At 47.0% G+C, this 26,372-nt stretch overlaps 1 protein-coding gene across 2 annotated transcripts in view; it reads right to left on the reverse strand.

Annotated features, from left to right (window-relative positions):
• TMEM40 (transmembrane protein 40) overlaps window positions 1-26,372 on the reverse strand; it is a 31,804-nt gene that overhangs the window by 2,071 nt on the left and 3,361 nt on the right. The window contains exons 2-10 of one of the 2 annotated variants that reach the window (XM_077751590.1): window positions 12,920-13,000; window positions 12,096-12,230; window positions 8,591-8,680; window positions 7,155-7,208; window positions 4,749-4,784; window positions 4,360-4,392; window positions 3,925-3,972; window positions 173-244; window positions 3-77 (exon numbers count right to left, since the gene is read on the reverse strand). In XM_077751590.1, coding sequence (XP_077607716.1) covers window positions 3-77; window positions 173-244; window positions 3,925-3,972; window positions 4,360-4,392; window positions 4,749-4,784; window positions 7,155-7,208; window positions 8,591-8,680; window positions 12,096-12,230; window positions 12,920-12,992 — 616 coding nt within the window. In that variant the 5' untranslated portion in view covers window positions 12,993-13,000. The remainder of the gene's footprint in view (window positions 1-2; window positions 78-172; window positions 245-3,924; window positions 3,973-4,359; window positions 4,393-4,748; window positions 4,785-7,154; window positions 7,209-8,590; window positions 8,681-12,095; window positions 12,231-12,919; window positions 13,001-26,372) is intronic. The other variant, XM_077751591.1, reaches the window with a different exon arrangement.

Raw genomic sequence — 26,372 nt, forward strand, 5'->3', positions numbered from 1 at the left:
ACCCAGCCCGAAGTAGATGCCAACGGTCTCTAGGGAGGCGAAGGTGAGTAGGCCGACCCCAAGGGACATGAACCAGTCTGCAAGGGCAGCGAGGGTGAGAATGGTCAGCCTGCAGGTCTGGACCCTCCTATGCACCCCCTCCCCGCCCCATCCCTGTTCCCGCGGCCCTCACCTGCGTAGCAGTGGTAACACACCAGCAAGGTCCCAATGGCAAAGCAGAGCAGGACAAAATGGAAAAACTCATCTGTAAAGGCAGAGGTGGGGAATTACTATTTGCTTCCTTCTCTCTCTCTCCTTTTAGTTACTAAAAGTATCCTTGTCTCCGCTCCAAAGTGACTTTATTCAGAGACACAGCTCCTGACCAGCCCAACTAGAACAGCACCCCAAATCCCACTCCTTTCCAGGCTTCATCTCGTTTCATTATTTTTCTAACACTGACACCACTCAACTTGTTATATTTTTATTTCCACGCTTATTCTCAAAAAACCAAGAAAAAACCATGAAATAGATTTATTTTGTCTGTCCCCCCTCAGTAGGAGGCTGGGGCAGGGATTCTGCTCAGAGAATAAAGCACTGCCAGGCACACAGAGCTGCCCTACTGTATTTGTCACATGCATATTAAATGCAATTGTAAAAAATACATTTTTTACAATTTTTACAAAATCCCCCTCCTTATAAGCAAGAAGTGATTGTCAAAGCCTTTCCAGGCATATATATACATATTAAAAAAAAAGCAGAGAAGTATCACAATCCCAGATTTTAGGATATACTACAAAGCCGTAGTAATCAAAACAGTGTGGTATTAGAATAGAGATAGACACATAGATCAATGGAACAGAATAGAGAGTCCAGAAATAAAGCCATGCTTTTCTGGTCAATTAATCTTCAACAAAGGAGTCAAGAATATCCAATGGAAAAAAGACTGTCTCTTTAACAAATGGTGTGGGGAAAACTGGACAGCAACATGCAAAGGAATAAAATTGGACCGCTTTCTTACATCATAGACAAAAATAAGTTCAAAATGGATTAAAGACCTAAATGTGAGACAGGAAACCACAAATTTCCTAGGAGAAAACATAGACAGCAATTCCTTTGACATCGGCCATAGCAGCTTCTTTATAGATACGTCTCCTGAGGCAAGAGAAACAAAAGCAAAATTAAACAAATGAGGCTATACCACGATAAAAACTGCTTTACAGCGAAGGAAACCATCAACAAAACAAAAAGGCAGCACAGTGAGTGGGAGAAGATATCTGCAAATGACATATCTGATAAGGGATCAGTATGCAAAATATACAAAGAACATATACAACTCAACACCAACAATCATCATCATCATTGTCATTGTCGCCATCATCATCATCATCATCCAATTAAAAAATGGACAGAAGACATGAACAGACATTTTTCTGAAGAAAACATTCCGATGGCCAACAGACATAATGAAAAGATGCTTAATATCACCAGTCATCAGGGAAATGCAAATGAAAACCACAGTGAGCTTTCACTTTACATCTGTCAGAACAACTAAAGTAAAAGAGACAAGAAATAAAAAGTGTTGGCAAAGATGTGGAGAAAAGGAGCCCTCAGGTAGTGTCAGTGGGAATGCAAATTGGTGCAGCCACTGTAGAAAACCAATTGTGGGGTTTCCTCACAAAATTAAAAATAGACTTACCACACAATCCAGTAATTCCACTATTGGGTATTTACTCAGAGAAAAACAAAACTAATTCAACTAGATACATGCACTCTGATGTTTATAGCAGCATTGCCTACAATAGCCAAATTATAGAAGCAGCCCAGGTATCTATTGATAGTTGAATGGATAAGGATGTGGTGTGTGTATATATACATATATATATGTATATATCACTCAGCCATAAAAAGAATGAGATTTTTCCATTTGCAAAGACCTGAATGGACTTAGAGGGAATGACGATAAGTGAAATAAGTCAGTCAGAGAAAGACAAATACCATATGATTTCACTCATATGTGTTATTTAGGAAACAAAACAAGCATGTATACAGAGAAAAAAGAGAAACAAACAAAAAAGACTCTTAAATACAGAGAACAAACTGATGGTTACCAACTGATGGTTACCGGGGGGGGGGGGGTGGTGGCGAGGGATGGGTAAAAAAATATGTGAAGGGGATGGAGAATACACTTATGACGGGCACTGTGAACTGTATAGAACTGTTGGATCATTATATTGTGCATGTGAAATTAATACAACACCGTGTATTAACTATACTTGATTTTTTTTTTTAAAGAGCAGGACCAATTTGTATCCCTGCTGCTCCGTCACTTGCTTTTTTCCTCTCATGGATAGATCAGGGTCATCTTTCCATCTCAGAACATAATAGATCTGCCCTGCTCTTTGATGGCTGCACAGTGTTCCATGGTATAAACTTAACCCAATTTATTTATCGGTCCCCCATCGATAAACCTGCACAAATGTCACTAGACATGAATCTGTGTACGTGTGTCTGGGCCCGATGCCTAGAAGTGAGCTTGCAGGCTTGGGGGGCTCTCACAGTTAACGGAGTTATGGAGAGGGGCCAAGAGCAGGGTCTGGGCCTTGGGCAGGTGCTCAGGTGTGCTCTGGAGTGAGGCCTCCCTGCGCCTTGCCAGCCACTGGGGTAGGTCACTGGGGAGAGAACACAGGGCCCTGGACTCGGTCAAGGGGCCATGATGAGAGGAGGCTCTGCTGTCGTGTCTGAAGGACAATGACACCGACAGGGTGGCATTAAAGACACAGGGGCTCCCAACCAAGACCGGGCTCCAGGAGGGAGAGCGGAAGGGGGAATCACCATTTTGCTTTTGGGTATAATGCCGGTGCCGCACTTTGGGAATCTCAGTGTTATTCATAGCCCGGGAAAGTTCTAGAGTCCTTTAGCTGGACAGAGAGTCAGGGGCTCCCACCCAGGTGTCTCACTCCCTGAGGGTGGCCTTTTGCAACAACCCCAAATGTTTCAAGGACAACTTCCATTTGTTTAATCAAACACCCTGGTCTCCCATCCCTTCCTCATCCTCCTCCCTAAAGCCCTCACAGACTCCAGGCTTAGAGCGAAGGAATTCCTTCCAGTTCTTACCATTCCTCCAGAGTCTAGGCTAATCTAACCTCAGGGCTTCCTTGCCCCACCTCCAGCTCCCTAGCGTGGCCAGAGGCCTGGGGGGCATTTATCATCCCTGTGACTCCATGTAGAACAGAAAGAGCACAGGACCAGGGTTCAAGTCCAGGTCGGGAAACTCGCTAGCTGAAAGCCCACATGCCATCCTTGAGTCTTAGCTTCCATATCTGTGCAACGGGAGTCATTATACCACCTTCTTGCCACAATTCTAAGCTGAGGCGTTTGCAAACATGACACACGACAGAGGTGGGCTATGATTGCTGTTTTTCTAGGCCACCAGTGGACTTTCTACCCATAGGAATCTGGACCAGACAGGCAGAAACAACTCTGGGGCACCAATTCTCTTTCTTTCTTTTTAAAAAAATTTTTAATGTTTATTTTTGAGAGAGACAGAGAGACAGAGTGTGAGCAGAGAAGGATTAGAGAGAGAGGGAGACACAGAATCTGAAGCAGCTCCAGGCTCTGAGCTGTCAGCACAGAGCTGGACAGGAGCTTGAACTCACAAACCCTGAGATCATGACCTGAGCCGAGGTCCGACGCTTAACAGACTGAGCTATCCAGGTGTCCCTGAGGCACCTATTTTCTTACCATCTTTCTTTTCTTTTCTTTTTAAATTTATTTTGAGGGGGAGGAGGGGCAAAGAGAGAGGAAGAGAGGGAATTCCAAGTAGGCTCTGTACTGTCAGCACAGAGCCCAACGTGGGGCTCAATGTCAGGAACCATGAGACCATGACCTGAGTGGAGATCAAGATTTGGACACCCAACTGACTGAGCCACCAAGGCGCCCGCTTACCGTCTTTCTTTATATTCAGTCTTCTTAACTGAGAGGCCTCCACTTCTCCTTAGGAACAAGAGAGAAACAAGTGTTTACTTTGACGAGGGATGGCCGGTGGGGTTTTCCTCTCTGCCTCACTGAGACCGGCTCTCCTGGGTTCCTCTTCCTGGGTCAGAGGGCACTCACCACAGGGCCAATCAGGGCAAAGCTGTGGAGGTGGGCGGTGTCTGTCCTTGGGACCCCACTGGCCCCTTCCTCTTGACACAGGCCTGAGTCTGCATTCCATTTCCTTTCTCCTGAGCTTGGAAAGCCCTTCCCAGAATCAAGGTGACGCTCAGGCTGGTGATGTTGTCCCTGCTGTGACTGACCCACCCCATCAGGCTGTCTGGTCCTGCCCTAACCCCCCGGATTGGAGGCCACCTCCGCCTCTCCTCTCGGAGTTTGTATATTTACCACTCGCTGGGTCAGAGCCTCTCCTTCGGAGTCCTGGAAATCAGAAACTCAACATTAATACCAGGCTAGCTTGGGCCCTTGGGTGCCTCCGCCCTAGCAGAGGAAGTAGGTGACCTCTGAAAATCTCGAGTCAAATTCTCCAGTCCCCAAGGGATCTTTATTGATTGTTGATTGTAATCCCCTCGCCTCTTGCCTAACGCCCCTTTCTAATCTGCACTGGGCCCCTGCCTGGCTGAGCCCAGGTCAGAGCCCCAGGCCCCCAGTGGATTTGGAGTCCCCACCTTACACCCATGAACCCTGACAAGCAGCTGGCTCTCGCAGGGGTGAGACAAGGCCCAGACCATTCATCGGCAGCACCGACAACCCCTCTCCCCTGACTGGACACTCACCTGATTCTCCTGAGGGCACCACCTCTCCGGGGGCTCCTACACAGAAGGAAAATCAGCAGTCACATACCCATCACCCTCTGGGTGGGGCGAACTGATAGTGTGGGGAAGACGGATCTCATTCAGAGACTTTCCATTTGATCTGAGGGGGTCAAGTGGGGACTGGGGCAAGCTGTGGGACTATTCCATCTAAAGGGGCAGCCGTCACCCACCCGCCTTTGAAAGCCACTGTAGGAATGCCTGTCCAGCGTTACAGGTCATCAAATTTCCCACAAGAGGCCAAAAAGCCAGGTTTTACATCAACTTTTTAAAAAAGTTTATTTATTTTAATAGAGAGAGGGCACACAGGCTGGAGGTGCAAAGAGAGAGAATCCCAAGCAGGCTCCACGGTGTCAGCACAGAGCTCGAGGCAGGGCTGGAAGCCACAAACCATGAGATCATGACCTGAGCCGAAATCATGAGTCAGACTCTCAACCGACTGAGCCACCCAGGCGCCCCTACATCAACTTCGTGATTATAGAAAAGGTTGACACCTCTTGTATTCCACTGAATCGAAGACATCACCATTTGTGAGAAATGACATTATTTTCGATATTACTATGTAAGGAAAACCACTGCCAATTTTAATTATAAGTTGCCAGAGATTTCAGATGCATCCTGATTTTAGAGATGTCTAAATGTGAAAAAGTAGAAGCTGTAGAATTGATGAAATGGAATAACAATAATGATAATAACACTCTGAGCTAAATAAAACATATATGTCTGCACACATGTGGGTATCAGTTTGCAACTTTTGCCTGTTCACGGCTGCACAGATGCGGGTGACGACACCTAGCCACATGGCCCCAGCCCCACCAGGCCCTGAGTTCGCGGGAGCCAAGCTGGGCTGCACATGGGTAACTCAGCCCCACACCTCCGAGGGTTGAGCTCCTTGTGTGGGCGGCTGAGGGTGATTTGAGCCCTGTGTTCTTGTCCCGAGCGGCTGCGGCCCGTTAATCTGGTCTGGGGTGGCCTACCCACCCCATTCACCCTGATTCCCGGTGCCTATTCTAGTCCCTGGGGACCTCTCTGCTAGCCTGTCAAATGCTTCCCCTCAAGGGAGGCAGGACCCCTTGTAGANTAGTCCCCACACCTGTACACTTCCCATTCTTCAGGTCAGCCCCAGGGCACAAACATCAGAGGAGGGCACTCAGCACACAACAATAAACATGCTGAGCTGTCTTTATGCAAATAGGTCATTATGTCGATATGCAAATAGGAAACATCATTTGCAGGTGACCTGAGTGGTCAGTACTGAGTGTACAGAGAGCATGAAATGAGACTCCAGGAGTGTAATTTACTAAGAACCTCCAATATCTTGGGGGGGAGAGTAATTCACAAATTCACAAACTGTGGTGATACCTACCTTTCAGGGAATATGAATTACTTTTATGATGAGAAAAATTTTTTTTAAATATATGTAAATGTAACCGTTTGTCTCGCTTTCATTTTACACCCAGTGAAACCATTTCTACACTAGTTGAGTAATTAAAAACCAAGTAATACTTTGCGAAAGAGAAAAAGAAAGAGAGAGAAAGAGAATGAAAGAAAGAGAAAGAAATGAAGGAAAGAAGGAAGGAAGGAAGGAAGGAAGGAAGGAAGGAAGGAAGGAAGGACAGAAGGAAGAAAGAAAATTCAGGTAAGCAAATAAAACAGTATAACTAACTATTCACCCACAATACTACCACCCAGAGGCAGCCACGGGTAATATCTTGATGCAAAAATTAAAACATTCTATTTACATTTCTTAGAACGCATATGTGTTTCTTGTTGGTTTTCTTGGGTTATTACCCGGTTTTAGGAGACTAAGTAGATTATAGAAATGTTGGATTAAACAAAGTTAAACAGGTTTTCGTATCTGCAGTAGGCATTTGTTAGGCTTTTTTGGCCAACTGCTTCGTTCCTACGAATTGCCCCTGCTTCACCGAAGTGCTCCCAGGCAAAGGGTCACGTTTATAACTCCTTGCTGTAATAATCACTGTGACTGGAGATGATTTTTCCATGAGGTCAGATCCTTAATTCTCGCAGGCACGTGTACATAGCCTACTATTCCAAGACAGCGGGTGCTAATCATGTTCTATTTTGCTGGTTGGGAAGCTCAGGCCCAGAAAGATTGGCTGACTGACCCAGGATGTCCTGGAAGTCAAGATTATAGTTCAGGAGAGAACAGTCTCCCCACGGTAGCAATGCCCGCCCCCATCCCCATCTGCCAATGTTCAACCGTTCATCCGCCCATATTGCCTTTATTTTCCTAGCACTTCTCAGCCCACTGAAACACCCTCGTGGTCTGGTTTCTGCCCCACAAAGTCCAGAGCACTCATGTCCTCTGTGTAGTTCCATTTTCTCCAAAGCCACTGGACGATGACTTACCTTCATAGAGCTGAAGCTCGTCCTTCAAAATGTCCGGCTCCTCATGCTCAGCGCCTGGGTGGAAACATATCCTTTTAGTCAGCTCTCCACAGTCACCGTCACAGTCACGGTATCCCCGGACGGCTTCCATCTCCCCCACGCCTGAAGCCTTAAAAAGTAACACAGGCCTTGTTTGTGCTGGGGGTGAGCCTGGGTGCCTTCAAGAGGCAGGACAGCTTTTACAAGTACTTTCCCTTTACCCTGTCTTACTCCCCCCCAGCCCCCCCGCACTCAGAGGTGACTGTGGTCATGGAAAAGAATTGAGGGTCTGAGAGGACCTGGGCCTCCTTCAAAGTCAATAATCAGAGTTGCCATTTATTGAGCACTTACTATATACCAACACGGAACTTAGTAATTTATATTTAACATTTTGTTAGAACCCCGGGGTGGCTGAGTGGCTCAGTCAATTAAACACCTGACTCTTGACTTCTACTCAGATCATGACCTCACAGTTCATGAGATCCAGCCCTGCCTTGGGCTCTGCACTAACAGTGGGAAGGCTGCTTGGGATTCTCTCTCTCCCTCTCTCTCTGCCCCTTCCCTGCTCGTGTGCTCTCTCTCTCTCCCAAAATAAAAAAAATAAACTTAAAAAATATTTCACTAGATCCTTATGGAAACCCAATGAAGAAAGTATTAGTATCTCTCTTTGCCCCATTTAAAGGGTAAGGGATCTGAGGCTCACAAAGTTAAATTCTTCCCTGAAGGTCAGACAGCCAGTGAGTGGCAATTCCAGGGTTCAAACCCAGATCTGTCACCAAAGCCTGCAAACCTAATCCCTTTTATCATCAGAAATAGAGCCCAGACCCCAACTCTGGCTTCCTGGGCAGCATTTATTAAACATCTCCTGTGTGCCAGGCTCTGTAGCAGGCATTAACGCAGACTCTTTGCCCCATGCCCTTTTCTTCCCACAATCCACTTAGGCCAAACAGTATTTAAAATTTTTATTTTTGCAAAAATTTTCTTCTGGTTGTAAAAACAGAACACGTTCATTGCATAATATAGTACGGGACAGGTCCAAAAAGTGAAAGCAAAAATCACCCACAATGGAACCATCCAGAGATAACCACTCCTAACGTTTTGCTATTTTTCCTTCCAGGCTTATTTATGACCATGTATGCGTGAATTTTTACAGGGTACATATGCGATCAAACCAGTCATATGATTTGGCTTCTTTCTTTGTCACTTTGCAGCTGTATGAACAGAACTGTAGCCAGGGAAGGGTGTATTTTGCTGTCGTTGGACACGAGACCATTTGCCATTGGTGCCTTACTATAGACACTGCTGTGAGGACATCTTCACGCAGGCCCGCTCACTCCCACTGAGAAACTCAACCGGGAGCTGGGGCGCGGGGGGGGGGGGGCACGGGGAAAGAAGAAATAGCAAGGCCTGTCACCTACCAGGTGAGCTGTCCCTGGGGGGGTGCCCAGCCCCCTGGCTCTGCCGACGTTTTCCGGTCACTCTGCGGTGCTGGTCCTCATCACCACTTCCTGCAAGGAACAAACACAAACTCTAGGAGAACCTCAGCCTTGCACAAGCCTGAAATACATTTGTTCTTTCTTTACATTTACTCTTGGGGGCGGGGGGGGGGCGGTAGGAAATCCGCCACAAGCTTCCTGTGTGACCTCGGACAGCTCATGTAATACTTCCACCGCTGCTTTCATGAAGGTAAGACAAGGTCCTCTGAGGTTTCCTGTCACAGGTACGGGGGCCGTGTCACCTCTGTGTCCCCCCACATCATGTGGACTGTCTTTGCTCCCACCTGGAAGGCCTTTCCCATTTATTTGTCTCCCTTATCTTGAAGATGAAGGAGTAGAAAGGCTTTATTTTTTCATGTCTTTTATTTTTTATTTTGAGAGACAGAGACAGAGAGTGAGCGGGGCAAGGGCAGAGAGAGAGGGAGACACAGAATGTGAAGCAGGCTCCAGGCTCTGAGCTGAGCTGTCAGCACAGAGCCCAACGCGGGGCTCGAACCCACGGACTGTGAGACCAGGACCTGAGCCGAGGCCAGACGCCCAACCGGCTGAGCCACCCGGGCGCCCCTAGAGAGGCTTTTCTAGCTGCCCCAGCTCACGCTCATCTTTGCCCTCCCTCATCTGGGTTACGATCGCATCAGCTACGTGTGCTTGACACAGCGGGCATGTGGGCCATCGGTGATGGTGCTGGTCTCTCCAACCGGCTTGAGCTCCTGAAGGCCAAGGCCTGGGTCCCCACTGTTGTCAGGGTGCCCGGCCGGGAGGAGGAGCTTGATCAAGACTTGGAGAATGACAGGGTTGTTTGCACTCTTGGACCAGTCAGCGTTGCAGGAATTCAGGCCTGGGGGCCGGCGTTCCTGACTTCGGGTCCAGGGGACTCCCTCTGCCTGAGGATGACCGACTGGCTCCGGCTGCGAATGTCCCTCAGTGTGCTTGCGGGGCTCCTGCTCAGTCATGGATACGTTTTAAATTTCCAGGAAGCTAAATTAACTGTTTTAAAATCAGTGCTTATGTGATCCCAGCTAGGTACAGAGAAAAAGGGATCAGGAAATACATCGAGATTACAGTATCAGGGGCGCCTGGGTGGCTCAGTTGGTGGAGCTTCTGACTCTTGGTTTGAGCTCAGGTCATGAACTCAGGGTCCTGAGATCGAGCGCTGTGTCTGGCTCCGCGCTGAGCATGGAGCCTGCTTGAGATTCTCTCTCTCCCTCTCTCTCTGCTCCTCTTTCTATCTCTAAAAAAAAGTTAAATTAAGAAAAAAGAGATTACAATAGAAGTATTTATCTCAGAAGATGGGATTTTGGTTAGCTTCTATTTTCTTCTTTTCTGTGTTTTATAAATATTAATCAATGTAGGAAAAGAAAGCTTTTTCATCGCGTTTTGCAAAATATAAACCAACACAGAAAATGAAACAAAAAATGATTCCAAATTCTATCAGCCAGGGACAACCTTCATCAACATGCAAATGAACATTATTGTAGCTTTCTCTAGGCTTTATTTATAATATGCAATTTTTAACAAAAGGTACTATAGTTATAGTATTAAAAGGTATTATAGTGTTAAATGCTTTCTAAAATGACGACAATTTTTATATTTTTATAATTTTATATAATTGTTTAAAAAATTAATCCTGGCAGAAACACAGTTAATTCCTGGTGCCCCAGTACCCATCCCAGAGCCTGGCACATGCTGGTGCTTAACAAATATTTACTGAATAAATGTAAGGAAACATAGTAATATGTGGTTAGTGATTATCTCTGGGTGACAGAGCAAAGGATGATTTTCTTCTTCTTTCTACTTCCTTATATGCTTCACATTTTTTTACACAGTGTTCCTATGTGTAATCTTGCACAATACAAAGTTTTAATTAAAAAGCAACAGGATACATTAAAAAAGATATGTAAGGAGAGCAGCCTAACATGTTGAATTAAGAGAACAAAAAAGAAAGAACATTCTGCTTTCTGTCAGAGAATAATGTTGAGATTTGTAACCAAGACCCATCTGGAGATGTTCGTGCCCCTAGACCCACTAAAGGACTTGTGGGTAATCGATACTCAGGATGTGATGTGTGTGAAAACTTCAAAAAGTAAAAGCTTTTGAGCAAGGATGTTTATGAGCATGCTAAGCTGGTGGTGAGGTTGGGGGATAATCTTTTTTTTTTTTTTAAAGTTTAATTTGAGAGAGAAAATGCAATGTGTAAAAAAAAAAAAAGAAAATGGAAAATGTGAGTAGGGAAGGGGCAGAGAGAGAGAGAGAGGGAGGGAGGGAGGGGATCCCATGCAGGCTCCACGCTGACAGTGCAGAGCCCAATGCAGGACTCGAACTCATGAACTGTAAGATCATGACCTGAACTGAAATCAAGAGTCAGATGCTTAACCGATTAAGCGACTCAGCTGCCCCTACATGGCATCTTTTACTTATTTGCTTATCGTCTTAGCTTCTTCCACATAATCTAAGCTTTATGACCCGGGGATCATTATCCCTGTCTGTTTAGTTTCTCAGCACTTAGAAGACAGTAAGGATTTGTTTAATGCATGAATGCACAAATGTGTGCCTACGGATTATATGTACATACATACATACATACATATATATACATATATATATATAAACATATATATGTGTGTATGTGTGTGTATGTGTTTATTTAGAAAGAAAGAGAGAGGGTGAGCACAAGCCAGGGAGGGGCAGAGATTGAGGGAGAGCGAGAACCCCAAGCAGGCTCCAGCTGACAGTGCGGAGCCCAACATGGTGCTCCATCTCACATACTGTGAGATCATGACCTGAGCCAAAGTCGGACGCTTAAGCCACTGAGCCACCCAGGCGCCCCCCCAGGGGGTAATCTTAACAGCTATTTTTTAGAGCCGTTACTCTGTGCGGTTAGGTGCCAAGCCCTTAGATGTGTAAAGAATGTAATCCTCCCAATAATTCCATGAGGTAGTGGCTTTTGTTATCATCCCCAGTTTATAGATGAGGGCCCCAAGGCACCTAGGGTTTAGCAGTTTACCCAAGGACACATAGCCAGCGAGTGGCAAAGAAAGGGTTTGGACCCAGGCAGGCTGCTTGAACAGACAGGTGCATTGAGTTCAACAGCAGAGCGCTACTGAGAAGCCTAAAATTACTTTACAGGAGACGCAGCCACTGAGAGGCTTTCTGGGAAAGCCTGAAAGTTAGCTGCAACAATATTATAGAATAACACAACACTCAGGATACGAGAGCAAAAATGTTTAAACAGAGGACAAAATTGTCCATGTGGTCAGTTATAACTGTGTCCAGGTCACGTGTACCGATCGGTAGGGTCTGGAAGGGAATGTGGAAAAATACAACCGAAGTGTCAGGCGGGAGATGATAGGGGATGGTTTTCTCATGTAAATGCTTTTCTTGAATAATATTATGAAGATATATACACATGTATTAGTCTTTGCGGTACCTGAAGAGGAGGATGACGAGGAGGAAGAGGAGGAGGAAGATGAAGAGGAGGAGGTAAAACCCTTGTCTCTCTTGGGTTGTTCTTGAGGAAAGAGTCTGGCTTCCGTGTCTTGCTTGTGCAAATCCGTCTCTCCATCTGGGAGTTACACATAGACAAGGATGAGTGTTTGTCGCACTTCCTACTCCAGAGAACCCCAAGACCTCCCCAGGTGTCTACTTGGACTTGGGGGCCACGAATGGCTGCGATACTCTTCCCAAGCCTGTAGAGCCAGTGGGCAGTGCAGGAGATCAGAGTTCTCACAGACCTCAGGGGCTTAGGAAGTTCTTGGGCATAAATTTTTCTGAATATGGAGACTAGAGAAGGGCTTCTAAGCCCCCATCCTGCTGGAGGTCACTAGACTGTGTTGCCAACATAGGGTTCACTGTGACGTACAGGGCAGGTATGATCTGGTCAAGCGAACTTTCTCCCCCGTTCTGAGGCTGAACAGGACCGGTCCTGCCTTCTCGGGACCCTCTGCAGTGCCAGCCTAAGTCCCCAGAACCCCCTTGAAATTTGGGAAGCAGCTGAGCGTCTGCAAAGCTAGAGAGTTCTAGGGGACAGACTGGACCAGCTGTGTGTGTGTGTGTGTGTGTGTGTGTGTGTGTGTGTGTGTGTGTGTGCGTGCACGCGCGTGCACAAGTGTAAAACACTACTTCTCCAGAAGATTCAACTCTGACTTGAGCCGCTGTGAAACAGGAGCTAAGGAGACTGTCATGTCCCACCAGCCGGGCTGGACTCTACCTCCCATGTAGCTTTGCCCAGAGGGTGAGAGGAGGCAAACATACAGTCTAGGTCTTCTGTTTCTCCAGGGACTCGACTGTGATCTTGAGTCTGGGAGGAAGGTCCTGAAGTTTCCATGGTTTCCTCTGGAAGAATAACAGTAAGTAATTAGAGTAAATATAATAATTAATGTCACCTTAGTTAATCCCCTTAACATATTAAGAGCTTGGCAAATAAGGAAGAAAAAGACAAACACCCAATATTCAAAAATACAAGAAAACAACTTCTATAAAAAAAGAAGAGACAACTGGGGAAATTTGAATAATGATCATCCTTTGATAATAGTAACTTATTTTTTTTTAAATAGGCTTTAGTTGTTAGAGCAGTTTGAGGTTCACAGCAAAATTGAGTGGAAGGTACAGACAGAGATAACCATGCCCCCTGGACCCAAACATGCATTTTTCGGTGTGATATTTATACTAAGGTTATGTCCTTAAATTTAAGGATAAATACTGAAATTTTTATGATAAAATTATACGATGTCTGGGACTTTCTTCATCATGATCTTTTTGCGGGGGGGGGGGTTGGAGGGCATAGGTGGGAGTCCAAATAAACAAACATGACCTTGAGTTAATAGTTATTGGAGCTCTATCAGAATATAAATAGTGGTTATCTCTGAGTGGTGGTATAATGTATTTTTAGTTTCTTATTTGTACTTTACATTTTCTAAACTTTAACAAAAATTTTTTAATGTTTTTATTTTATTTTTGAAAGAGAGACAGAATGCAAGTGGCAAAGGGGCAGAGAGAGAGGGAGACACAGAATCCAAAGCAGGCTCCAGGCTCTGAGCTGTCAGCACAGAGCCTGATGTGGGGCTCAAACCCACAAACAGTGAGATCATGACCCAAGCCGAAGTCGGACGCCCAACTGACTGAGCCACCCAGGCACCCCTATATTTTCTAAATTTTTAACAGTATTGCTTTTGTTGTAATAAAATAGTCAATAGTTTTTCCTTACGTACTTAAAAATGTAATATGCCAATATCAGAATAGTATATATCAGCCTAGTACTTAATGGTTTTACAAAGGCCTTACCTGAGCCTGATCACAAACCAGTCAGGTAGGAATTTGGCTTTATTGCTCCTCACATTTGAATTATAGTTTTTAGACAACAAAACTTCCCCAAATATTGTCTCCTTTGGCTGTTACAATCACCTTTCAAGGTATTTAAAAAAAATTTTTTTTAATGTTTATTTATTTTTGAGAGAGACAGAGACAGAGACAGACTGCAAGAGGCAGAGGGGCAGAGGGAGGGGGAGACACAGAATCCGAGGCAGGCTCCAGGCTCTGAGCTGTCAGCACAGAGCCCGACACGGGGCTCAAACTCACAAACTACGAGATCATGATCTGAGCCGAAGTGGGACACTTAACCGACTGAGCCACCCAGGCGCCCCTCCCTTCAAGATATTTTTATTATCCCTATTTTATAGAGGCACTCCAGGACCCATATTAATACTCCTCAAACATTGGTCTGGGGCACAAAACAACTCAAAGGCCACGCTGGAGTCTGGCTCTGCTGGAATGCCTCTCAGGATTGTGGATGCAAGCAGTGAAGGTAAGGGCAGGAAGCAGGCACTTGAAGGTAAAGGGCAAAGTCTGGGAATGTGTCCCTTCAGGACACTATACTCTGTACCTTCCTGAAATTCTGCGAGGGAGCTAGAGGTAACTCTGGAGGCTGGCATTCAGCTGAACGTACAAGAAGTCCATAACCGTGGCCTTGGAAAATCCAAATGGCTGACCAGAGTCAGCTAGTTCTCTCGGTAGGGAAAGTATATGGAGCAGGGCTCCCCTACAAAGCCTTTATGTTAGTGGGGCCCATGGCCACCCAGCTACAGACTACAGTTTCCAGCATCCCTCGAAGCTAAGTGTGGCCATTTGACTACATTCCTGCCAATGCAATGTGTGGGGATGCAATACGTGTGGTGGTGTCGCGATAACTGTTTAATGGCTCTCCAGGAAAAAAAAGAAAAGTATACACACATGCACATACACACACATTTTTGTTCTAAGTTTTACTGATGTAAAGAATGCATAGCATACAGTTTACAAATAATAAAATACATCTACTCTTTACTGCAAATCCCACACACCTGTAACTTCAGTGTGCTTTGGAATTTCTCGCAAAACCCGCTGTCAGTTTTTATAGGTCCATCACCAGCAACCACGTCACAAAATCAGACTACTATAAATCTTTGATTATTGCCAGTTTCAGCAAAATGTTGCCGACATCAGTGATGGATGTGAATGCTTCCATCATGAGTGTCAGCTGATATTTTCTTTCACATCAACAAGTAAGGCAAAAGTGAAACAACTAAGGCATTCGTTGTCACACTTCGTCAGTGATATGAGCAACTTCTTTGCTGAATCGCATCAGTTTTCAAGTTCTGGAAGACTACTTACTTGACTTGAGCTATTCACAATGTAATGGCTGTAGGTACAACCCAGTTTTAGGTTGAATCTATATTATTAGTGTTTTTGATCACTTTCTAAAATTTAGATAGTCAACAAAACAAACCATCAAGCTCTGATTTGTAGAGGTGGTGGTGTAAATACTACTACCGCGACTGACTTCAAGCTACCAGTGTGAGGTCATGGAGTGCAAAGTCATGAAGGGATGTGCCAAAGAACATATTATGCAGTGTTTCCACAATATGGGAAAACAGATATGAAAATCTCAAGTGCCTAGCAACTAACAGAAAGTAGTAAATCAGGAAGTGATACGTTTTGAGCACGTCTTAACTTTGTTTTTAATATGATTTATTTAATTGTACATTTTTCTTTATTTTTTATTTTTTTAATGTTTTTTATTATTTATTTTGGAGAGATAGAGACAGAGACAGAGTGTGAACTGGAAAGGGGCAGAGAGAGAGGGAGACACAGAATCTGAAGCAGGCTCCAGGCTCTGAGCTGTCAGCACAGAGACCAACGTGGGGTCCGAACTCACAAACCGGGAGATCATGACCTGAGCTGAAGTTGGCCACCTAACCAACTGGGCCACCCAGGTGCAGGTGCTCTTAAAAAATTCTTTTTTTTTTTTTAATGTTTATTTTTGAGAGAGAGAGAGAGGGAGAGAGCAAGTGCAGAAGGGGCAGAGAGAGAGGGGGACAGAGGATCCGAAGCGGGCTCTGTGAAGACAGCAGAAAGCCTAATGCAGGGCTCGAACTCACGAACAAAGAGATCATGACCTGAGCTGAAGTCGGACACCCAGCCAACTGAGCCACCCAGGTGCCCCTTAACTGTACATTTCTATAATTTAATAAAGGTTGGGTTTAACAATCAGCTTCCAAAATTCCTGTAGATTTAACGATCTATTCTCACAGGTTGATATAGCCTGGTGTCAGCTCTGGACATACTTCTGCTTCTATTCTACTTCCTCTTTCCTGCTGGAATGCAGACACAGGGGTGGGGGAGTTGGGGGGGGGGCAGTGAACCAATCTCAATCATGCAAAACAAGCCAACACCTCAGGGAATTCCTGAGCAAGCAGTCAAAAGGAAATCTAAGCCTTGCAACACCTTATGCCCCAGAGCCACCTGGCCGCCTGCCTCTGCCTCTGATCAGCTACGTGCGCGGAAATAAAGTCTCTTATCTGAGCCCCGTGATTTGGTCTATTTGTTACAGCAGCATGGCCAAGTTGTGCAGGCTTCCTTTGGAAGCCTCCCCTATTTCCTCTCCCAGTTCTGAGTCTAACCCCTCAACTTGGACAAGGGGTAGACTCACTACTCTCTGACTTGTTTAGATTAGGGTTACTGACCTCAACCCTCGTGACCCTTGGGACCGATGATTCTTTGCCATTGTTATGTGCCAGGTGTTTAGCCTCCCCACTAGATCCCAGGAGCACCCCAGCCAGTTGTTGTGATGGTCAAAAAGGTCTCCAGACATGCCAAAGGTCCCCAGGGGAAGAAAGGCACCCCCGCCTGGGAACCACTGGTTTAAAGAATCTGCTCTTTTTTAAGAATGTAATTGTGTTAAAATTTTTCATTGAGGCATAATGAGCATATATGATGAGGTATAATGAGGTATACGATGAGCATATCACATCGTATTTGTTTCGGGTGTACTACATGATGGTCCAATATTTGTATACACTGTGAAACGATCACCACGGTAAATGTAGTTACCGTCTGTTCCCATACGGAGTTACAAGCTCTTTTTCTCATGATGAGAACTTGAAGATCGATTCTTTTGGCAGCTTTCAAACACGCACTACCACATTATCTATCAACCATAGTCACCATGTCGTACATTACATCCCCATGACTTATTTATTTCATTCCTGAAAGTTCGTACCTTTTGACAGACCATTTCAGTCATTCCCCAGCCCCGATCTCTGGCAATCCCCCATTTGTTCTCTGTATCTGTGAGTTTGGGTTTTTTATATGTAGGCATGTTTGTTTATTTTTAGGGCAGAATCTACTTTTTTTTTTAGAGAGAGAGCGAACGACCAGGGGAGGGGAAGAGAGAAGAGACAGAAGATCCAAAGCGGGCTCTAAACTGTCAGCACAGAGCCTGAAGTGGGGCTCAAACCCAACCGTGAGATCATGACCTGAGCTGAAGTCAGACGCTTAAGTGACAGAGCCACTCAGGTGCCCCAGGACAAAATCTACTTTTTTTTTTTTTAATGTTTTATTTATTTCTAGGAGAGAGNAGTGCAGAAGGGGCAGAGAGAGAGGGGGACAGAGGATCCGAAGCGGGCTCTGTGAAGACAGCAGAAAGCCTAATGCAGGGCTCGAACTCACGAACAAAGAGATCATGACCTGAGCTGAAGTCGGACACCCAGCCAACTGAGCCACCCAGGTGCCCCNACAGAATCTACTCTTAATCCACCACAAGACCTCAGCAAGGCAATCTCCTTCCCTGCACCTCAGAGGCAGGCCATCTGGGCTTGGATTCTATCTGACACTTCTGGTTGCAGGATCTTGGGCAAATTACTTAACCTCTCGCTGTCTCAGGTTTCCTCATCTGTAAAATGGGAACAATAGTGCTTCTCTCATAGTGTTGTGAAAATGGCATGAATTAAAACACGTAAAGCATTTAGAAGAATGTTTGGTGTAGAGCAGGTGTGAAATAAATGCAAGTGGAGATGATTTCAGGCCTCCAGACCTAGGCCATTCTTTCTTATCGTCAAAATTTGTATCTGACCTTCCAAGCACAGCTCAAACGCCACCTCCTTCATGAAGCCCTGTGCTAGTGCTGGGTCCTAACCAGTCCCCAGCCTCCCTACCTCACTCCCTTAATCCTCCTCCCTTCGGCACCCCTGCCCTTCTTTCTTGCTAACAAAACTGCCTTTTGGGTTATTATTACAACAGAAGCGGCAACAAGGCAGCATTTGTGTAGTGGCAAGAGCGTGTGCTCTGGGGGTAGACGGTCCCCTTCTCTCAGCTCCAGTGACCTCAGTTGTGAACTGGTGAGGGTAGTACCACAGGGGGAAAGATGGCCCAGGGCTCAGTGAATGGGCATTTCCTCGTTTACAGACCTCCTACTACCCTTGACCATTCAGTGTCGGGCCCCAGGCCTGCCCGTGTTGTATCTGACCTTCCAGGCACAGCTAAAATATCACCTCCTTTATAAAGCCCCGCGCTCGCTGCCTAACCAGTCCTCATCCTCCCTACCCCACCCAGCCTACCCTACCCTGCTCAGCCCTGCCCTTCTTTCCGGCTAACAAAACTGCAATTTTGTTCTTCCAGCTCCAGTTAGATACTTGTTTTCTCAGCCTCCCTTGTAGCTGGGAGTGCCCATGAGAGCCAATTTGGGCCAATGAGAAGGGAGCAGGGATTTGGCTGGGGTTCCGGGAAGGGTTTTGCTTCTCCTGACAAAAGAAGCTGACAGTGCTGGTGCTGTGTCTTGCCTCTCCTTCCTTCCTTGAACGTGAATGTGATGGCAGGAGCAACAGTGGCCGCCTCGTGACCATGAGGAAAAGCCAAAGCAAATGCAGAGACATTGTTGAGCCACTGAGCCCTTGCCAGCAGCTGGCTGCTTTCTTGTAATATGAGAAAAATAAAACTTTATAGTCAGGATTTATTTATTTATTCATTATTATTATTATTGTATGTATTAGAGAGAGAGCACAAGTGGGGTAGAGGGGCAGCGGGGGAGAGAGCATCTTAGGCAGGCTCCACGCTCAGTTTAGAATCTGACACAGGGTTTGATCCCACGAACATGGGATCATAAGCTGAGCTGAAATCAAGAGTCAGATGCTCAACCAGCTGAGCCACCCAAGTTGGGTGGCCCCAGTAGCCAGAATTTTTGATACGCACTTCCCCTTTCCTACATTACATTTATGTTAATTGAGCACCTACTATGTGCTAGCATTGGGGATACAGGGTGAACAAGTTACATCCCTGTCCTCAAGGAATTCTGTGGTATACCAGGGGGCTATGAGAGACCAGGGGCCAAATCAGACCAGGGTTAGTCAGGGAAGATTTGGAAGGGCCAGAGGGAACAGCGTGCCAAGGCATAGAGGCAACAGGCTTGTCCCACATGGGAAACAGTTGCAGGAAACGGCTCTAAAGAAGAAAGGGATTTGGGGGAGGTCCAGAGCGGACCTCCACCTTGTCTCCAGGCACACTGCTCTCCTGAGCCTAGTCAATTCTGCCTTGTACGGGACTCATCTTCAAGGTGGGGCACTTGGTTGCACAACTCCAGGGGCCACTGTTCTTACTCACCTTCAGATCTCTCCCGCTCAGGGCTCAGCAGAGGGTCCGACACACCCGGGGTGTGTCTCTTCCACCCGAGCCTGAACCTAGCATGAGGGGCCGCTTTGTTTCTATGTCACCCAAACCCTACACAGGGCCTGGCAAAAGGAAACGTGACGATGATGATGATGGCGATGATAATCGTGACAACAAAGTCCTCACGATTTGTCAGGCAACCATCTAAGCACGTTACACATGGTAATACATCGTGTATCGCTCACCACAACTGTGTGAGGGCTCGAGATGGTTGTGCCCATTTTATAGATAAGAACATTGAGGCACAGGAAGACTAAGAAACTTTCTCAGGGCCATAACTAGTAAATGGCCAAACAAAGGCAGCTGCTTAGTCCATGTCGGGAGATGGACGGCGTGAAGCTGTCACTTCTTTTCAGGCCCTTGTCATGAGCACCAGGAATGAAGCCACCAAGTCAGGGGAGCGCTATGCAAATGATGCTGACAGGGCTTGTCGTCAGCCACTGGTGGAGCCCTGAGCAGTGTCCTCACAGCCTGGGGAACTTCCTCAGCCAGTGTGTCGGCTCATCCATCAGAAGCAAGGGAAATGGAACTCACAAAAGTGTCACGGAGGTTGGAACCGAGGTAGCCCTTATTCTTCTTTTAATGTCCTTGCCCCATCCCTCCGCCACCCACATGTCTGTTATGAGCAAGGATAAATAGAATTAAAAAGAAATTAAAGCTCGAGAATCTGTGCAGGGCAATGCTGAACTCAAAAGGATGGCACTAATGGTAGAGCGTAGGCGCTGGCAGAGGGTGGCTGGGAAGAGCTTCTCAAAGGTCAAGTTCACAGCGTGTGACCTCCTTTGAAACAAGGTGGACCGTGGGGTGTGGAGCCAGGAGAAGTGAGGAAAGGAGAACGCAGAGAGGGGAAAGAGACCATTTCATGTCATAGTTTACACAGCAGGAAGCTGAGGATTGGCCAGACAAGTGACTTGTTCAAGGTCTCCCAGCTGACAGGTGGGCTCGAATCTAATCCCTGCCCCAGCTGAGAACCTCCATTCCCTGACCGTGGTTAGAGGCCCCTGAAACCCCCTCTCGCAGGTCGCCTCTACCCCAGACTGAGCCTCGGAGGAATGCCTCTCTAGCACTTTTCTCCAAAAGGCCCAGCCTTGCTGAGTCACTGGTGGTGCCAGGGCCTCTGCATCCACAGGTCTTGCTAAACCGGATTTCCCTCCAGTTCAGCCCAGATTTGCTAAGCTTCTGCTGTCACAAGGGCCTGGGCCCAGGGAGGGAGGGATGGTAGGGGACACCACCCCATCACCGCCTCACAGTGCTTTCCCTACCCAGCTCATCTGATGCTCGTGCTAACCAGGAGGGAGGCAGAGTGGGGATTACTGTCCTATTTTACAGATGGGAATCTGAGACCCAGAAATGGAGAGCAACTTGCACAAGATCTTATGGCAACTCAGGGGCAAGGCTGGCTCCGGAACCCTGACTCTTGATTCAGGAGCTGCTTTCCTTTCTCGGGTACCCCAGGGGCTGGGGGGCAGTGGGGGGGGCGGGGCACTGAGTTGGATTTCATCAGGTGCCAGAAGGCAGAATGGGATAAAGGTTTACTAGAGGCAGTGCGTGGCAGGAAGTTGAAGGGGTAGGAATCCCATGAGTTTGGTGAAAATCATTCTGGGTCTTGAATGTCAGGCGAAGGGCCATTTTCCTGTGGGTAGACTGTACCGTCGTACCTGGGGGTCACCGATGCAGGGCCAGCTGATGTAAACCGGCCCCGGCCAGTAAAGGGAACTGGACACAGAAACAGCAGCTGCACGGAGAACGGAGCTGACGAAGGGGTCCACCTGGGACCGAAGCCGCCTCTGTGATCACACCCAGGGGACAAGCAGAGCCCTCTAGAATCTCCTTCGGTTTCCCAGGCCTCCCCAGACAGGCACCCGTGTCCTGGTCCGGCCGACACAGCTCCAGGACAAGCATCTCCCAAACTGCCCCCCTCCCTTAGTTCCTTTGATATGGAGCTTCTAGAGAGGTCACTGCCCCGAACCAGGTTAGACCGTCAGCCTCTCTCTCTCGGGAATCTGACTTGTGACACAAACGTAGTGGCTTAAAGCAACACCAGCATAGCATCTCCCGGTTCTGGAGGTGAGAAGTCCAACATGGGTCTCACTGGGCTCACGGCAAGGGGTCAGCTGGGCTGCGTCCCTCTCTGAGGCCCTAGGAGAAAAATCAATCTCCTTGATGCTGCTGCTGCCCAACCCCCCTAATCTCTTGCTTTGTCCAGCTTCTAGAAGCCACCCACAGTCCTTGGCCTGTGGTGCCTTCTTCCATCTGCAAAGCTAGCAATGCCAGGTCAAGTCCTCACCTTGCACTGTGCTGACCTCTTCTGCCTCCCTCTTCCACTTTTTTTTTTTTTTTAAATTTTAGAGAGAGAGAGAGAGAGAGAGGGTAGGGGAGAGGGCAGCAGGAGTGGAATGAATCTCAATCAGGCTCCATGCTCACTCAGCCTGGAGCCCAATTCAGGGTTCAATCCCATGACCTGAGCCAAAATCAAGAGCCCGATGCTCAATGGACTGAACCACTCAGGTGCCCCCTCCTTCTTCCACTTTTAAGGATCCTTGTGTCATTGTGACATTGGACCCACCCAGGCCACGGAGGATCATCTCCCAATGTTAAGGTCGGCTGATGAGCATCCTTATTCCATCTGCAACGTTAATTCTCCTTCGCCTTGTAACCTAACTTAGCTTCCAGAGACTAGGACGCAGATGTTTTGGGGGGCCATTAGTCGGCCCGCCACAGTGTCTAACCTGAGTGCCTGCCACACCTTAGAGCCCTGCAGAGGCTGAACCCCCTTCTTCCTCAACCAGGTTCCTTGTCTGACTCCACCATGCTCCAGGGCCCCAAACTCCAGAGATAGGAAGGATGCCTCCAATCTTGTCCAGTTCAGGCAGGCAAAGCCCAGACTTGTCCCATTTTGCCTTCAAAATGCCTTTTTTTTTTTCAATGTTTATTTTTGAGAGAGAGAGAGAGAGACAGAGCATGACTGGGAGAGGGGCAGAGAGAGGGAGACACAGAATCCCAAGCAGGCTCCAGGCTCCGAGCTGTCAGCACAGAGCCCAGCACAGAGCCCGATGCACAGGCCTCAAACCTACGAACTTCAAGGCCATGACCTGAGCGGAAGTCGGATGCTTAATCGACTGAGCCCCAGGGCGCTCCTAGGGGCTGGCTTTTCTGTTCCCACTGCCTCCCTCCCAAGAGATCTGATAAGGGGACTGAGGGCTTTGGAGTTGGTTGTAACTGTGTTCTTATCCCTGTCCTTTAGCTGCCTGACTCCTCTCAGCCTCAGTTTCCCATCTATAAAATGGGATACTAATATCTGTCCCTGAGAGTGTTGTGGGGATTAAATGATATCGTGCCCATAGCCTACCATACTGGCACTTCATAAACGAGGGTATCCTCTCCCTTTGTCCATGCTCAATGTCTCCCAAATTTGGCTAATGACTCGATTTCCCCGGGAGCACTGTTGGCACGCAGATTCCCAGAACTCTGTCCTTTGAAGGTTCTCATTCAGGGGGCTGGTATTAGAGTGACATTAGGGATAGCATGTGGCTCAGGAGAGTTTGCAGCATTAACAAAAGCATCGCATTCTAGGCAGAGTGTGGTCCACTCAGACTGCCAGAACCTCTCCCCTGAGTATTAAAACAGTCTCCCTGCCTGCCTCTGGCTCATGCTTCCAAACACATTGCCGGATTGCCCTGGGCTTCAGTTTCCCCATATGTAGAAGTCGGGCTGCTCTCTACAAGGTTCTTCCAGCTTTGACATTCTAGAAAACTAGTCCTACCCTCTGGTTAACGTCCTCAAGATTCATCTAGTGAGTAAAGAACTTTGGGACCCAGGGTTGATGTGACCTGCAGGAAAGCCCAGAACAGCATGTTCTAATGATAAGATACATATGGTTCTTTTTCTCATCCACAAGACAGAGAATAATGTGTTATTCACGTTTGGAGCATTTCTGGGGTTGTGGACAGGGAAGTTCATGATACAATGATCATGCCCTTAGCCAGGACATGATACTGAGAGGTATCCTGATTAAGTCACTGCAGCAAAGGGGTCTGACAGAGCCCACAAGTCATGCTTCATCACTTTGCTTCCCAGCTCTGTGACTTTGGGTAAATCACTTTACCTCTCTGAGCTTCAGTTTCCCTATCTGTAAAATGGGAATCAGTGTCACTGCCTTGCAGGGTAGCTACGAGCATTGAGATGAAAAGAACTTTAATTCTGAGCTCCCTGGGAACAGGAATCATGTTTTTATTGCTCTCCACTAATGCTAGCGCCTGGCTTAGACAAGAGCTTCATCAAATAAAGTCATAAAATACTAAATTTAAGAGCTCAGAGAAATGTAGGCTGGCAAAGTTTCTTTAGCATCGCCTTATTTCCTTTATATTACTTGTTACCCTCCTTCTTTAGCATTCTCTCCTTCCTGCCCCCCAGCTCACCTTTCCCAGGTTTGGCCATCTCTCCCTTTCTGCAAGCTAGAATCCGACAGAATTGTAGCCAAGAGACCAAAACCAGGGCCCTTAAAAGGAAAGGGACTTGCCCAAGGTCACACAGTCTGAACGCAGATCTAAGTCTGAAGTCTAAGCATGAGGGGAACCTCACAGAAGGTAAGAAGGAAGACGCTGCACCCTGCACCTCGTCCACCATCTTGTCTCAAGTCCATCCAGGCAGTTTAGTGGTGGGACAGCAGCCCACACTGCCCAGCCAGCTGACCACAAGCCAGATGGACCTGTCATGAATCTAGGTGACTCTTGGCCACAGCATACCCTGCAAAGCAGCCGGGGCCTCAGGTTGCCTCTGAGCACTGCAGGGTGGCACTTAGGCTAAAACTAGAAGGTTAAGCAAGGACAAAATCAAGTTTGCAGAAAGACGATGGCTGAGCCCAGCTTGGAGGATGTTCATATAGAAAGACCTAGGATTTTTAAGACCCTCTGAAAGGTAAGTAAATGTTAACACAAGCATCTAACTTGTTAGCACATAGTAGGTTCATAATCAATGTTTATTGATGTGTAATATGAGCCAACAAGGTGATAGAGCTACAGAGCAAAGCCAGCGCAGCCTTAGGTCATATTAACAGAGGCCCAGAGTCTACCGGGAAGAAGGTGACCCATATCTCACCACCTCCCATCCTAGGTTCGATCCTGGGTTCTGAATAGAATAGAGTCTGGACAGACAGAGATAATCCAGGGGACGCGGGGGGTATTAAGATCAGACCCAAGAGAGGGGCTGGAGGAGCAGGGCACTGCTTTGGGTGGAAAGGAGAGGTGGCAAGCTGAGGATTGGCAGAAGTTGGCTCAGATGTGCTTAGCTCAGAACCTATTAGACTTTCAAATTATAATCTCCAAAGATTTCTTCCAGGAGGAAAATATTAGCCCATCTTTTTCTACTTAACTTTGAACTAAAGATAGTCATATACAGTTCAACCTTGATGTGCTCCCCCAGCTATATACCAGATACTGAATGTCATGTCTACTGGGGGGCGGTCCCCGGGCCAGCGGGATGCCCCCGTCACAGACGGAGGCCTTCTCTTCCATTTCTCTACATTCTGCCATAGATCACGGCACGCTGGTGCCAGGTTGGGTGGATCTGAGGATCGAACAATGCATTTTAACTAAATCAGCCTCCACAGAATGGACAAATGGCTTCAAAGGGCCCTGCAAAGAAACTGCGGATGGAGATAACGCTAATCGGGAAAATACAAGCAAGCGGCAGGAAAAGTGAGGGACAGACCGCCAGCCACCCCGCGCTCAAGTCCTGCGTCAGCCACCTTACCGCCCTGAAAACAGTACTGAATGGGATCTCACGCACTCGGGGTTGCCTAACTACTCGAGAGGTGTACTTCCATCCACTATAGTCGGTGATTAAATTCACTCCAAGTGTATACTGGGCTTTTAGACATTAGCTTGTATGTCTATCACACACACTTGTATATAATTTCTAAATCAATAAATATGTATCTGTCGAGGCTGCCTAAAGCATTTTTCTGGAGAAGCATATGCAATCAAAACCTGTGTGGGGCACCTGGGTGGCTCCGTCGGTTAAACGTCTGATTTCAGCTGAGGTCGTGATCTCACGGGTCGTGAGTTTGAGCGCCGCTTTGAGCTCTGTGCTGGAACCTGCTTCAGATTCTGTCTGTCTGTCTCTCTCTCTGCTCCTTCCCTGCTCACACTCTGTCTCTCTCTCAAAAATTAATAAATGTTAAAAAAAGAAATTATTTATTTATTTATTTATTTATTTTTTAAATGTTTTATTTATTTTTTAGGAGAGAGAGAGAGAGAGAGCGTGAGCAGGGGAGGGTCAGAGAGAGAGGGAGTCACAGACTGAAACAGGCTCCAGGCTCTGAACTGGCAGGCAGCACAGAGCCCGACGCGGGGCTCGAACCCACGAACCGCGAGATCATGACCCAAGCGAAAGTTGGACGCTTAACCAACTAAGCCACCCAGGCGCCCCTAAAAAAAGAAATTTTTTAAAAAAAGTATGACAACCACTACTCTAGATCTTCAAACCCAGACAGACACTAGAGGATGCTGCTCCCTGTTTGGGTTTTGGGGTTGAATCAGATTTGTTTCAGATTTAGGAACAGAGAAAAACTAGGGAGGGTGTATCCCCCCAATAAAAATTTTTCAGCCCCTCTCTGCCCCAGTGTTTGAAGATTAATGGGAAGAAACCAAAAACTGAAAAGGGTTTCCCCAGCTCTGACTTTCCAAGGTGGGTACCTATTTAAACAGACAGAGCCAGGGGCATCTGGGTG

The sequence above is a fragment of the Crocuta crocuta genome, unplaced genomic scaffold (genome assembly GCF_008692635.1).
Source record: "Crocuta crocuta isolate KB4526 unplaced genomic scaffold, BGI_CrCroc_1.0 scaffold69-1, whole genome shotgun sequence".
NCBI classification, from domain to species: Eukaryota; Metazoa; Chordata; class Mammalia; order Carnivora; family Hyaenidae; genus Crocuta; species Crocuta crocuta.